The sequence below is a fragment of the Zea mays genome, chromosome 8, assembly GCF_902167145.1.
Source record: "Zea mays cultivar B73 chromosome 8, Zm-B73-REFERENCE-NAM-5.0, whole genome shotgun sequence".
NCBI lineage: Eukaryota > Viridiplantae > Streptophyta > Magnoliopsida > Poales > Poaceae > Zea > Zea mays.
Window position 1 is genome coordinate 154,107,106 of NC_050103.1, and position 15,908 is coordinate 154,123,013.

General features: G+C 49.1%; 1 protein-coding gene and 1 pseudogene across 7 annotated transcripts in view; one reads left to right on the forward strand and one right to left on the reverse strand.

Moving 5' to 3' along the window:
* LOC100381560 (uncharacterized) overlaps nt 1-13,946 on the reverse strand; it is a 40,588-nt gene extending 26,642 nt beyond the window's left edge. For 2 of the 7 annotated variants that reach the window (XM_020542202.3, XM_008656944.4), the window contains exons 1-6: nt 13,553-13,946; nt 12,488-13,009; nt 11,779-12,116; nt 11,221-11,424; nt 10,340-10,528; nt 9,989-10,248 (exon numbers count right to left, since the gene is read on the reverse strand). In XM_020542202.3, coding sequence (XP_020397791.1) covers nt 9,989-10,248; nt 10,340-10,528; nt 11,221-11,424; nt 11,779-12,000 — 875 coding nt within the window. In that variant the 5' untranslated portion in view covers nt 12,001-12,116; nt 12,488-13,009; nt 13,553-13,946. The remainder of the gene's footprint in view (nt 1-9,988; nt 10,249-10,339; nt 10,529-11,220; nt 11,425-11,778; nt 12,117-12,487; nt 13,010-13,552) is intronic. The other 5 variants (XM_008656946.4, NM_001174385.1, XM_008656945.4 and 2 more) reach the window with 5 other exon arrangements.
* On the forward strand, nt 12,922-15,044 carry LOC118473223 (L-type lectin-domain containing receptor kinase SIT2-like; annotated as a pseudogene).
* The last annotated feature ends 864 nt before the right edge of the window (nt 15,045-15,908 follow it).

The window sequence follows — 15,908 nt, forward strand, 5'->3', positions numbered from 1 at the left end:
AAGAGCATTTGAAACAGGGGGAGACAATTTCAAATCTTGAAAATGCTTTGCAAACTCTTATTCATTTACCTTTGACTATTTGCAAAAGAACTTTGAAAAGGATTTACAAAAGAATTTGCAAAAACAAAACTCGTGGTGCAAACGTGGTCCAAAATGCTAAATAAAGAAAGAAACATTTCTTGCATATCTTATAAGTAGTTATATTGGCTTAATTCCAAGCAACCTTTACACTTACATTATGCAAACTAGTTCAATTATGCACTTCTCTATTTGCTTTGGTTTGTGTTGGCATCAATCACCAAAAAGGGGGAGATTGAAAGGGAATTAGGCTTACACCTAGTTCCTAAATAATTTTGGTGGTTGAATTGCCCAACACAAATCTTTGGACTAACTAGTTTGCCCAAGTGTATAGATTATACAGGTGTACAAGGTTCACACTCAGCCAATAAAAAGACCAAGTTTTGGATTCAATAAAGAAGCAAAGGGGCAACCGAAGGCACCCCTGGTCTGGCGCACCGGACTGTCCGGTGTGCCACCGGACAGTGAACAGTACCTGTCCGGTGCACCAGGGGACTCAGACTCAAACTCTTCACCCTCGGGATTTCTCGGAAGCCGGCGCGCTATAATTCACCGGACTGTCCGGTGTGCACCGGACATGTCCGGTGCTCCAAGGAAGCGCGGTCTCCGGAACTCGCCAGCCTCGGGTTCGCGTGGCAGCCGCTCCGCTAAAATTCACCGGACTGTCCGGTGTGCACCGGACTGTCCGGTGAACCAGCGGAGCAACGGCTCTTTTCGGCGCCAACGGCTCCCTGCGGTGCATTTAATGCGCGCGCAGCGCGCGCAGACGTCAGACATGCCCATACCGGTGCACCGGACATCAAACAGTACATGTCCGGTGTGCACCGGACATCCAGGAGGGCCCACAAGTCAGAAGCTCCAACGGTCAGAATCCAACGGCAGTGATGACGTGGCAGGGGCACCGGACTGTCCGGTGTGCACCGGACTGTCCGGTGCGCCATCGGCAGACGCCTCCAGCCAACGGTCAAGTTTGGTGGTTGGGGCTATAAATACCCCAACCACCCCACCATTCATTGCATCCAAGTTTTCCACTTCTCAACTACTACAAGAGCTCTAGCATTCAATTCTAGACACACTAAAGAGATCAAATCCTCTCCAATTCCACACAAAGCCCTAGTGACTAGTGAGAGTGATTTGCCGTGTTCATTTGAGCTCTTGCGCTTGGATTGCTTCTTTTCTTTCTCACTTGTTCTTGAGATCACAACTCCATTGTAATCAAGGCAAGAGGCACCAATTGTGTGGTGGCCCTTGCGGGGAAGTTTTGTTCCCGGCTTTGATTTGAGAAGAGAAGCTCACTCGGTCCGAGGGACCGTTTGAGAGAGGGAAGGGTTGAAAGAGACCCGGCCTTTGTGGCCTCCTCAACGGGGAGTAGGTTTGCAAGAACCGAACCTCGGTAAAACAAATCTCTGTGTCTCACTTGCTTATTCGCTTGGGATTTGTTTTGCGCCCTCTCTCGCGGACTCGTTTATATTTCTAACGCTAACCCGGTTTGTAGTTGTGTTTATATTTGTAAATTTCAGTTTCGCCCTATTCACCCCCCCCCCTCTAGGCGACTATCAGTAACCCTCTCCTCTGAAGTCTGTCCGCAGTCCAACATTTATTCCTTATAGCCAGCCAAAGAAAAAATTTGCATTTAGGGGGGGCCCAAGTCTTCCACAATCGTTTCCAAGGCTCAAAGAAAATGGACCCTAGGAAGAAGGCATTATAGCAAGACTTTGAGGAAAACTGCCCAGAAGTCGTGTGTCTCCAAACAAGCCTGTCCGCCTCTTGTGAAAGAGTCACCTGTCCAATCTCATCCCATAATTTTAAGTACTGTTGCAGCCCAAGCATAGAAAGATGACTCCCAAAGTCCCAATATCCCTAACCCAACGCCAGTTGTCCAAAGCTTGAGCAACCGTCCGGGTCGAGCTGACTCTACTGTCCACCAAACAGACAACCTCTGGTGCAATATCAAAGATAGCCTTCCCATCCAACCATTTATCAAACCAAAAGAGAGTGCTAGTTCCATCTCCGACCACATGAAAGACCGAAAGATTGAAAAACTGCCTCACTTGCTGCTGAATAGGAAGATTCATTCCCTGCCAAGGTCTGGACGGATTGGTTCTTTGCAGCCATAACCATTTCACCTGTAAAGCCCAACTTTTGAATTGTAAATTAGAAACTCCAAGACTGCCATACTTTAGAGGCCTGGTTACTATCTCCCAAGGAACAAGACAGCTTCCACCATTAACATTCTTCCTTCCTTTCCATAGAAAACCTCTCCTGAGTTTATCAATGGACTTGATCACCCATTTGGGAACACTCATGGCCATAAGGATATAAACTGGAATTGCCGAAAGCACATGCCTCACTAACGCTGTCCTACCAGCCAGACTCAGCAAACGAGCCTTCCAGTTGGGAAGCCGGTCAGCAATCTTATTAACCCACACCATAAAATCCCTTTTCCTCAGCTTTTTATCAGAGATAGGCAGCCCCAAATAGCTGCACGGAAAGGATCCCGAACTGCATTGCAAGATATTGCAGCCAGCCTGACTCTCCAGCCCTCCACATCTAATTGGAATAGCAAAACTTTTACGCAGATTTGTTACCAGCCCCGTTGCTTCACCAAAGCAATCCAAAATCAATTTAACACAATTCAGATCATCCACCAAAGGTTTAACAAAAATCACCACATCATCAGCATAGATCGAGAGCCTATTCCGAATCCCAGCTGCCTCCAATCCTTGTAACAGCCCCCTGCTTTCAGCTGCCCTGAACAGACTATTAAGAACATCCATGACCATCACAAACAGCATAGGAGAAAGGGGATCACCCTGGCGAAGGCCTCGCCGATGAGCAATACGAGCACCAGGCGAGCCATTAAGAAGTACTTGCGTAGAAGACGTGAACATGAGGGAGGAAATAAGATTCCGCCAGATTGGACCAAAACCAAGATGGACAAGAATTTCAATAATGAAGGCCCATGACACGGAATCGAATGCCCTTGAAATATCTAATTTTAAGAATAGACCCGCAATCTTCCTCTTGTGCAGCGACTTAATAGACTGTTGAACCAGCATAAAATTATCATGAATTGATCTCCCTCTCACAAAAGCGCTTTGGTTGGCTGCCACCAACCCATGAAGATGAGGGCCCAACCTGTTGGCCAGCAGCTTGGTGACCAACTTAGCAAAACTGTGGATGAGACTAATGGGCCTATAATCGCTTGCAGTCATAGCATCGGACCTCTTAGGGAGAAGAATAATATAGGCTGAATTCAACAGTCCAAGATTATGAGCATTTCCTTGGTGCAGAAAAAATTCAGGGCAGCCAGCAGATCTTCCTTAATAATGCTCCAGCAGGTCTTGTAAAACCTCCCTGTAAACCCATCGGGCCCAGGAGCCTTGTCAGAAGGCAGGTCAGCAATCGCATCCCTCACCTCCTTCTCCGAGAAAGGGCTATCCAGTTCACTGAGATCCGCTGCAGGCCTATGACAACCCAATAAATCAATAGTAACAGACCTTGGAAAATCAGTGCCTAGAAGGTTGGTAAAGAAACCGTCCAGAACTCCTTGAATATCCTCATGATTTGTGTACACCCTTCCATCCTCCTCTAGATTTGAAATGAACTTTCTTTTTTACGGTAGACAGCCTGTCGGTGAAAGAAATGAGTATTGGCATCTCCTTCTTTTAAAAATTGAATTCTGGACCGCAAACGTGCAATAGTTCTTTGCAAAGACGCCAATACCAGACAATGCTGTTTCAGCTGCCCCCAAAGCCAAAGCTCCTCCCTGGATAAGGATCTGATATCTTGCGCCATCTCCAGCCTATGCAAAACCTCACGGGCAAGACCCAACCGGGCATTGACATTCCCCACCTCTTTGTGACCCCAGGACTGCAAACACTTAGCTAATCTTTTAAACTTCAAAGATATCTTCTCAAATGGACAAAAATTCTGCAGAGGTAGACTCCACGAAGCAGCCACCACCTCCAAAAACCCCGGGATTTTTGGCCAAAAACTCTCAAAGTGAAATCTTCTCCTCCCCACGCCCCCCTCTCTAAATCTAAGAGTTAGGGGACAGTGATCCGAGACAGCAGTAGCATTACTGTGAAGAGAACAATCTGGAAAAAAATCCTCCCACTCCGCAGTGCAGAAAACATGATCTAATTTCACAAGAGTAGGCACCTCCCTCTGATTTGACCAAGTGAATCTTCTACCAATCAAAGGAATCTCTTTTAGCTCCACAGAATTGACAAACCCCCTGAAGCGACCCATCAATAGCCTATTAATGTTGGAATTATTCTTATCTTCCTCCCGGAGGATCATATTAAAATCCCCACACAAAAACCACGGCCCCACACATTCATCACGAACCGTTCTCAATTCATGGATAAACTCCTGCTTAAAAATATCCTGGTGAGGTCCATACACACCTGTGAACCACTAGGAAGAACCAGACTCATCCTGAAACTGGACTGAGACAGAGAAATTCTTCACAACCGAAGCCACAGAGACAAAAGACCCATCACGCCAAGCAATTAGTACTCCTCCTCTAGTCCCCTGGGCGGGACTATACACAAAATTACTGAAACCAGTCCCAAGAATAGACAGCATGTCAAAGTCCGAGATAGCACACAATTTGGTTTCCTGTAGACAAACAATGGAAGGCTTGATATTAAGGACCAGAGATTTAACCGAGTCCCTCCTGGCACGATCATTTAGACCCCTCACATTCCAAATAAGAAAACAACTATTCTCCATTGGAAACAAATCAGATCGCCCCCACCTGAGGGACCTCCCAACCAAACAAAGCTGCCAAAGCCGCCACATGTGCACTCGAAAGCCCAGAATCAAATAACTTTGCATAATTGCAGGCATCATCGAGAGAAATATTCTCCATTTCATCACAAAAACCCAGATGTCTACATACTTGTGCAGCCGCATTGGATCCAAGTTCTGGAGGGAATTTGGCCACCCTCCTGCTTTTGGTCCTTCGGTGGGGAGGGGGTGGTAACAAGCCATCAGAAGGCTTAGTAACCGCAGACTTGAACTCCTCCAAAGGTGGAACCATTTCCACCACAGATTGCAGTAAAAGGTCTTCCTGGACCACCTGAGCCTGAGATAATCTTCTTCTAGAATAAACTTTGAACACGGGTGGCTTTGATCTCCATCTATCAGCCCGGGGAGACTGACAAGACTCAAACCTCCGCACCCTGGCAGAGACAACAGCAGGAGAACCAACAGCCACCAATTGGGAGACCCCGGAACCATGCTGCCCAGCAGTGACTGCCTCCTCCACATTAGCAGAAACACCATCGGTCAGCAAATAGGAGAACCTGGAACCATGCTGCCCAGCAGTGACAGCCTCCGCCAAGCCGGACATAAGGTCCCCCACCAAAGGATTGTCCAAGCAAGGCCCAGCCGGCGAGATAACAACATGCGAAGACCAGTCCTCCTGACAACTGACCCCCAAATCCTCTGCCAGATCCAACGCTAACACTGGAGGGTGACCAGGCGCCTCCAGCTCTGCAACCGAAATTTCCGGGAGAGCCAGGGCATCAACTGATCCCAAATCTGGAGGGTGACCAGGCGCCTCCCGCTCCTCAACCGAAACAATCGGGAGAGCCGGAGCATCAACTGATCCCCCCTCCACCAAATCCTGATGAACAGCCTCAACAGACATGTCATCCACCAGCCCAGAACGACTGCGCTGACCCAGACGCAAATGAATTGGAACCCGAACAGAAGACGCAGGGCGCCCCGACCGCTCCACATGATGTTCATGATCACTATCTTCGTCGACAAAGCCCGAAGGGGGTGGCGCAGGAGGATCCACACCAGAAGCTGAACTTCCATCAGAATGAAGAACCACCACAGAAACAGGGAACACCAACGTGCTAGGAACCCAGCTCCCATCCTCTCCACAGACCATCGGCTCTTCAGCAAGGAGATCCACCACCGCCGGCAGCAGCACAGGTGACCGGCACCATACCTTCAATCTGAGAACAGACATATCTTCCTCCTTAACAAAGCCAGGCAAAAAACCATGAATCAAACAGAATGCACCAAGAACAGCCTCAGCCGCCTCAATCCCCCAGAGATGCGCAAGAATTCCACGAAGTTCAACGCCAACGGGCACAAGCGGTTGTCCACCTCCAGAAGCGAAAGCCTGACGAGACCACCTTCGAATATGCAACCTGAGCGGAGGGACATGAAGAGATTGCCCCTCCCCAAACACCCGATCAGCCACGGCAACCGAGGGGAAGAAGACTAGGAAAGAATTAGGCGCAGCACGACGTATGCGGAGCGACCCTGCTTCAAGGCAAAACCTCAAGGCGATCGCGTCACGCACCTCCACGGCGCAGCCAGAATCCTCCCTGCCTACAACACTGACGATCAGTGCACGACGGAGTTCCTCCTCAGCCCGATCAATTCTTCCACAACGCCCGACAAAGCTCACCGGCTTATCCAGGCCAAAGGCAGGCGGAGGAGGCAACTGCTCCCCAGCGCCCGACTTCCTCTTCCTCTGTCCACGACGAGTTCTCTTCTTTGCGCCTTCACCAGTCGTTGTAACAGGTCCAGACCCGCCAGCCACAGCCATCTCTCGACCGCAGACAGACTTCTCCGAAGGTCTCATAGCCACAGGTCGCCACACCAAAGTGCGTCCAGGGATGGGAGGGTCCGTCCGCCGGCGCGGGCACACGCCCACACGGTGCCCCGGCAACCGACAGAAAAAACACCGCACGCGATTACGGCACACAGCTGCACGGTGCTCAGACGAGAAACAATTGAAGCATCTTCCGTGCAAATCCACCGGGACAGGTCTGGGGAGGGACTTCAAGGTGTTCGAACGCCGACGAACCACCGTCACCCAACCACCAACGTCCCTGGACGCAGCAGGCCTGGGAGAAAACAGAGCCTCCCTATAGGATTTCTTCCCCACGTCACCCTGAACTAGTGACGCAGCAGAGGAGGCACAAGCTCCACCGTCCTCCAGCCAGCGCTGCTCCTTCGATCTTCCGCCGTGCACAACACCAAGGGGATAATCCTCCGACGCCGGGGAGGGAAGTTGAGTGGTCGCCGGTCTTGGAGTAAGAGCCGGCGAGAGGCCAGAGGAAGGAGGACACGGCGCGTAGCGCAGCACCTCCGGACGTCCGCCGCGCTGAACACCCGGGGAAGGGTCCTGCGACGCCGGCGAGGGGAGAGGGGTGGTCGCCGGTCTTGGAATAGGAGCCGGCGAGGGGCCAGTGGGGGGTGGAAACGAGGCGTCGGGAGGGGGAAGACCAGAGGGCGGGAGCGGGAGCGTGACCGTCATAACAGCGTTTTTATCCACCCATTTTCATCGGCAGGTTCGTGCCCTGCAGTGTGACAATGACCACGAGTTCGACAACCACGCCTCTCGTTCCATCTTTCTCACTCATGGCGTTCAGTTGCGTCTCTTGTGCCCCTACACACTGCCCAGAACGGCCGAGCCAAACGCATGATTCGCACCACCACCAATATGACATGTTGTCTTCTCTTCCAGGCGTCTCTCCCTGCCAGCTACTAGGCAGAGGCCCTGCACACCGCCACACACCTTCTCAGCAATCTTCCCTCGAAGGCGGTGAGCCACCCCACTCCCCACTTCGCTCCGTACAGCACAACCCCCTCTTACGACCACCTTCGCGTGTTCAGTTGTGCCTGCTATCCTAACACCCACCGATCTCGACTCCCTCCTTGAGTCTGATCCGGTCCCCCCCACCTCAGGCGCCCCGCCTTGCGTCGTTGCCCGCACCACGCTCGGCCTTAACACCTCCGCTCATGCCTATTCTCGTGCCACGCGCGGCCCCGACGACCACACATGTGCCCCCATCGACGAGAGCAGGCCGCTTTGTCGACCCCGCCCTCGTCTACCGCCGCCGCGAGCGCGCCACTCCCTCGGCGCCCCCTGACCCGAGCCCGTCAACGAGCGCGGCTCGCTTCGCCGACCCCGCCGTCATCTATCACCATCACTAGCAGGCCATGCCCGTGGCTCTCGACGTCTCGGCGGTCCGCTCCGAGCCGCATGTGTACCATCAGGTCGCCATCCACCGCGATCCCGGACATGTCCACCAGATGGTGACTCGGCGTGCCGCCAGCAGTCTCCACCCCACCGACCGGCTGATCTTGGCAGGTGATACGACTACCACTCCTCTGGACGCCTCCCCGGTGCCCTCCTCCGTTCACACCGCCCTCGCCGACCCACACTGGCATCGCGCTATGGAGGAGTACACGGCCCTGCTCGCCAACCACACCTGGGACCTGGTGCCGTGTCCACAAGGCACCAACATGGTCACCGGCAAGTGGCTCTTTCACCACACAAGCTGACCTAGGACGGCTCCCTTGACCGCTACAAGGCCCGTTGGGTCCTTCGGGGCTTCACCCAGCGCCCCGGAGTGGACTACGATGAGACTTTCAGCCCCGTCGTCAAGTTCGCCACCGTCCGCGCCGTCCTCTCCCTCGCCCTCTTCTGAAACTGGGCGATCCATCAGCTCGACGTCAAGATTGCCTTCCTCCATGGCACTCTGACGGAGACTGTCTACTGCAGTCAACCCATCGACGCCACTCACCCGGATCTGGTCTGTCGGCTGAACCACTCACTATACGGCCTCAAGCAGGCACCGCGAGCATGGTACAGTCGCTTCGCCTCCTACTTGGCCTCCATCGGCTTCGTCGAGGCCAAGTCAGACACGTCCCTGTTCATCTACTGGCACGACGATGACATCGTCTACCTCCTGCTCTATGTCGACGACATTGTGCTCACGGCATCCACCGCCAACCTCCTACAGCGCACGATCGTCGCCCTTCAGCGGGAGTTCGCGATCAAGGATCTGGGGCCCCTCCACTTCCTCGCCATCACCACCGAGCGTCTGCCTCAGGGTCTCTTCCTCCTGCAATGACAGTACGCCATCGACATCCTAGAGCGGGCTGGCATGTCCGACTGTAAGCCCAGCTCCACACCCATCGACCCTCAGGTGAAGCTCTCTGAGGATGACGGACCCCCGGTCGCCGACGCGACGTCCTACCAGAGCCTCTCCGGCGCGCTCCAGTACCTCACCTTCTCCAGGCCCGACATCGCCTATGTCGTCCAGCAGGTGTGCCTGCATATGCACACCCCGCGGGAGCCCCACCTCACCGCTCTCAAGCGGATCCTGCGCTACCTCCGCGGCTGCCTCGACTATGGACTCCTACTCCGACATCCCTGACGTCAGAGCTCGTCGTCTACACCGATGCTGACTGGGCTGGCTGCCCCTACACGCGTCGATCCACATCAGGTTATGCTATGTTCCTGGGCGCCAACCTCGTCGCGTGGGCTACCAAGCGGCAGTCCGTCATCTCCCGCTCCAGCGTCGAGGTCGAGTATCGCGCCGTGGCTAACAGCGTGGCGGAGGCCTCCTGGCTGCGCCAGCTGCTCCACGAGCTCCATAGCCCCCTTCAGTGTGCCACCCTCATCTACTGCGACAACATCAGCACGGTCTACCTTTCCACCAATCCCATGCAACATCAACGCACGAAGCACGTGGAGATCGACCTACACTTTGTCCGCGAGCATGTCGCTGCTGGTGACGTTTGGGTTCTCAGTGTCCCCACCACGCTGCAGTTCGCTGACATCTTCACCAAGGGGTTACCGTCGAGTGTATTTTTAGATTTTCGATCCAGTCTCAACATCTGTACAGGACAGAGTTGCGACTGCGGGGGTGTTAGAATCAAGTTTAGGGTTCGGGGTTCTCCCCGTGTAATTACTCTCTCACCCCTATGTAATGGGCCAAGCGCAGTTAACTCAAGTCTATTAATACAACACCCATCCCTAAGACAGGGTTAGGGTTTCCCACATAAATATTTACAGTATACCAAAACATAAACAAGGACTGAAGCACATAGCTGAGAGGAAATATTTAATACATAAGCATACCCTTCAACTTCAACTTTATCAGACAATCCATAAAGTGGGCTGTTGGGCTCAAGAGGAGAATCACAAGAGTCATTTTCAGCTGAGTCGCTTTCACCCGCAGCAGATATGTGCGATATAAATATAGCCTTAGCTGAAAACGGAATCAGCTGGCCTGGAAATCGCATAAGATCCACAAGAAGCACCATAGAGTTTAGTGAAACTACCACAGACATATGTTTGTAAGAGTCCACAAATCCAACAGCACCGTCATCTGGTAGACCCTATGGAAGACATATTGTTTAGTATTTTTATTTTATCACAAACAACATATGCAAAATAAAGAAGAAGAAAGGGGTTTAAAAGTAGACATACAACTACAAGTTTACTCTCAAGGCCAACGGCATCTGCAAGAACTTTAAATAGAATAGCTCGGGGTCGGCACGATCCATGTCTTATCTGCCCCAGAAGTTGTGGTCCTTTATTTCCAAAGAAATGGGTATCTTCAATCGAGCCTCTAGTTGGACTGGCATCGGGAATTTGGCGCTTGAAGCAGTCAAAGACCTATTATGGGAAACCTAAACTAAGTCTCATACATGAACAAACTATAAGCTAATGCTTAGTAACTCTTAACATCATTTCAGCAAGGATGCCCTTGGTAGCGGTTAATGCAAGGACCAAGGACTCATTTCAATACAGGTGCCCAAAATTTCTTCTTAATATAATGATATGCCGCTCTCTTGTGTTTTTGTGAAAAAAGGTGCCCAAATTTTCCCATAGAAATGTTTAAACACCATTACACAAATCAGCTATAAATGTTCTGTAGCTATAAAAAGTACCAATAGATGTTATGACAAATTCATGAAATTGAGATCCAAAGAAATGCACATTGGAAGACCAAAAATTGTACCCAAAAGAATTCGATCGGGGAGGGAAAGACTGCCCTCCCGGTATTATATTAAGAAGAGACCGAAACATGGTCCTGGCCGAGAAAACCCCGAACCCTGGCCTCCCATCACTAACGGGCCAATCAACTGCACACTCTGCAACGACCTAGCCGGGAGATGGCGCACAGGATATCGATCCCCGAGAGCAGGCGGAGCACAACGAAAGGATTTTTTTAACCAAGCCCGAAACTTGCCCCCGAGGGGGATCGAACCCGGACCTGGAGGTGCTACTCGGAAGCCTTAACCATTAAGCTAGAGGCCCTTTCGCCCGAAAATTGTACCTAATTTTAACACTTTGTAAAAACTTACCAATCCTGCAATTTTCTTTATCACTAATGCTGGGCTAGAGCTTAACCCTTTCACAAGTGCAGCACTAAGCTGCTTCAACATGAAAACCTTCTTATCCCTCTCAGTGTCTACAATAATTATGTCAGCCTTAAGCCCATCTGCTTCAAGAGTTTGCAAGTCATCTAGTGATGGAATAGTTGGGAAAGTCTCCTTCAACTTTTTATCCTGCATGAATTGATCACAGGTCAGCAGCATAACAATACACAAATGAAAATATCAAACTCATAAAGAATTAAAACAAAAAAATCACCAAACCCTTATCTTTTTTCTTTAGAGGACAAAGTTGTCATATTGATCAGATTGTGAAGAAAGCTAACAAAAATATTATGAAATATTGAAATCTGAATCTAAGTTATATCATTTTTCCCTTGATGCCTAATATTTATAAACTTCTTTTCTAAGACACTGATAAATAGAATTGGTTAGCATGATTTTGCAAACAGCTGTAAATCAATATAGTGTGGTTTAATGAAATGTTTCCAGAAGGGGAAAGGTACTTAGCTAAAGAGTAATCCTCACCGGGATGATTGAATAGAAACCATTAGGGATTAACCCTGAATAAGATCCTGTTGACCACAGTAATTGAGAAGCCTTCCAGGATGAGGAACTTTGATTACCCAAAACATCATGTTTCCTTGGTATGGAAGCAGACTGTATCTTCTCCAAGAAGTCTGGAGGCCACCAATTAGGTTCACATGAACTAGCTTCAGATTGCCCAGAACTAGTTGGTGTTTCATCCATTTCTCAGACAATGGAGTTCCTCAATCACAACTTACAGCCACCATCATTTGCATGAGACAATGACATATAACAGTAGCTCCATATTCAATAGGACCACTGATAAATTTAGTTCATATCTGTGCAGAAAGAGGGTGTTCATATAAAATATCAGAAAATAAGAAGCCACTCTGACAGCTTTCTCATAAGACGGTTTTGGGGGAAATCTAAAGATTTTATTTCAACAACACTTGCATGGAAACCTTCCATTCTCTTTCATTGCAAACAATTTCAAGACAAATTCCACCACAAAAAACTAGAAAATTTTAATTGTGCAATTCAGGTTTGACATAATTTGAATTATAAATTCGTCCAGTAACGAATCAAATGATGCAAAAGGCATTATTTTATTAACAAAAAAAAACAAAGGCTAGCAGTGTTACAGGCTGTTTGCAAGTTATAAGTTAAGTATAGCTTGCAAACTTCATACTATAATTCAACTACTTTTTACCTTTTTCTCTAAAAACCCACAAGTAGCTTGATAGTAACATGTAACTGAAAAGCGTGAAAACATGTGACTACATAAGCAATCCCAGGAGAGAGGGGAACTTTTTATCACTGACTTAGGCTTATTTACATTGACCAGCTAGCAAGTATTAGAGGTGGATCACATCCTTTCTTTATCAGCTGATGTGCATACTGATGTCAATTAGATCCTAAAAAGGCAGCCAACTTGAAATGTAACCACATGAAACTTTCCATGGGCCTCTTTCCTTTGCTCACAACAAAATTCCAGTGTAAAGTCTGCTGCATGAATAGTAGATTTGCGACCAGATAGCATCTTCTACAACTCTGTCCAGTTTCACTGTCACCTTTATATTCCTAGCACATTTCAAGGGCACTGGGTACTGTTCATTTTGTCAAGACACGCAGTAAAAGGCATCTATGACTGGGAACTCTGAACTCTCTGGGGACGTGTGCAATGGTGCATAATATCATGCATTCTGTGGTCTGGATCCAGCTTTATGTTCACCTGAATTGAGCGAATGAGCAAACAGTAAAACCTCTAACATACAAAAGTCTCACGGTGACTCAGCACATCGAGTCATCGACACGAAATACATTAACCCCAACACAGTCCATAAATCCATAAACTACGATGCAATGGAGTAAAACACTACATGATGGGCAGAATCGGGGCGGACTTCGCTTCGGAAGCTATTCCCGGCCAAATTGGGCAGAATCGGGGCGGACTTGCGTCGAGCGAGAGGAAGTTAATTGAACACGCAAAAATTCTGCAAAACAAACTACGCCAGCACCTTTACTGTTTGAATATGTAGAACGAGAGGTCCTATCTCCTACTCCTACGGTGTCAACTAATTCCAATCTCCCAAGCTGAAGGGGACGAAGAACCTAACCAAACCATGAGTGGGATCGGTAGGAGACTAATAGCGCAGGACACAAATTCACGACCTACGAACCAAGAGAGTAGAGATTTGGATCCGAATTGGAGCGGAAACTACTCCCACAAAAACAAGGCAACAGGCCAAGCAAGCCAGGACCCAGGATCACTCACCAACAGATAGGAGAAACCCTGGTTCATGTCCCCACGGATCTCCGTAACGCTCGCTGCAGCACGGGAGTGAAGCGGCGCCACCGCGGAAGCAGTGGAGTGGCGGAGCGGCCGTGCTCGGTTGTGTCGCGTCGTGTGGTGCTCGGCGCGTAGAGGAGGAGCAGGTGGGGAGGCCGGTTGCAGGAGCCACGCTTCTCAGGGAGAGGTGACAGAGGAGAACAGCGAGGCGAGAACGGGCGAGGTTGGGAGAGAGGGAGGAGGCGCCGAGGCAGGTGGGAAGATTACTCCCAGCTGTGGGAGGCGTCGGTACTTCGCTGCAGTGGGAAGGAGTGAGAGGAGAGGGAGGCGGGGCAAATCAGGAAGCGCCTGTTTGGAACAGTCTTTCAAAACCATGTTTCTAAATACTGTGGTTTACCATTGTTTAGACATAAATACAATGGTTTTTAAATACCGCGATTTTTTCACAGTTTTCATAGAAACCGGTACCTTTTTTTTGTTCCAAAGGTGTACAAGGGTTACTCCACAAGTCCGGCACGGAGGTCGCTGTGAAGCGGGTGTCCATGGCTCCACGCAGGGGCTCAATAAGTTCATCTCCGAGGTCGTCGGCATCTGCCACCTCCGCCACCGCAACCTCGTGCAGCTGCTGGGCTACTGCCGAAGGAAGGCGAGCTGTTGATGGTCTATAATTTCATGTTCAATGAGTCATTTAGGGTTTCGAGTTTCTTGTGAGATTTGTTAGCTAAAATCGTGGAAATAGCTCAGGAAACAACTTATAGCGGATTTAGACCTCCCCTTTATATAGATGAAGGGCTACGGGCGATTGAACCCCCCCACAATCGATCAAATCAAGTCTATTTCTCGTTTTACTTATACATTATAAGTAGTTCTAGTTTAGCTTTAGGTTAGCCTTTCACTACCCCAAATTCTTCGTTTCTCTTCGGCTCTACGTCGATTAGATGTGTCTATGGTGGCCTGCCGACGCTAGACGAAGCCTAGGATCTCTCCTCCCCGATGGGGTCCCTTCCGGGAGCGAGATTTAGGCGTCGCCGGCGAACTCCGCCGTCCTGCTCACGCGCGGACTGTCCGGTCCGTCAGACAGGGAACCCGAGCCCTGCGCCAGGTCGCGGACCGTCCACACCTATGCAGAGAGCACCGTCGCAGGTTCTCAACGCAGTGATTGGTGCCCGGATCGACGCCAACAGTAGCCTCGACAAGCACCTGCACGACGACTCGACGAGGACAACAGCCTGCTACCGGAGTGGGCGCAAAGGTTCCAGATCATCAAGGATGTGTCCTCCAACCTCTTCTACCTCCACGAGAAGTGGAGCAGGTGGTCATCCACCGCGACGTCGAGGCCATCAACGTGCTCCTCGACGGCGGCATGGTCGCGCACCTGGGCGACTTTGGCCTTGCTGGGCTATACGACCATGGCGCGAGGGAAGCAGACGTGGGACGGTGGAGACGCGCGCGCTCACAAGAAACCGACGAAAACTGAGATCTAGACGTCAGTATCCAAAACTCTAAAAATAGCACGGTTTTGAATAAACCATGATATTTAAAACAGCGTTTTGATACCATCAACTAAACAATGTTTAGCTTTTAAAACCATAATATTGTACAATGCTACAATATTGTTTTAAAACTATAAAAAATATCGTAAAATCAACTGTGGGGACACGGCTTCGTCCTTCGTGGTGTCGTCTCTCACTCTCTTCTCCCTCGTAGGTCTTTCTTTTATCAAGATTTTATTACACAACGTTTATCATAATTATATTATAAAATATATTTGTAAAAAATTATAAAAACGTAAGAAAAGTTATTAAAAATATAATCTCATAAATGACGTGCATGGCATTGACTACTAAGTTGTGGAGTAAAAATAGATATGATATGAATCACTTTACACTTCACTATTATAGTAGATGTTCTATGGTTATAAATATAGATGTGGATATGAATATGGACATAAGATTCGATAGGGTATTTGTATTCTTATTATATATGTGATTTAGTATTGAATGATATGGTTGGTACGCATTAAGGACCCATCTAATATAATTTAGGATCCCCTCAATCCTTTTTAATCCTCTTGCTCTCAAACAAGCGATTGTATTAGCTCCTGCTAAGAATAGCGAATCAAATTAGAGTTTCTTAGTTGGACTTGTTCATTTACTATAACTCTAAGTTTTTTATCAAGTTGAATAGCTATACAAGAAACAATTCAAACCTCATCAAGATAAAACCCTAATATGATAAGAAGAAGGTTGGTGAGTGTTCAGAGCTAACTTGAAACTTATGCAATTTAACAACATCAAAGCAATGAGAAAGAAGTTCATGGAAACAGTCTACTTTTAAGAAG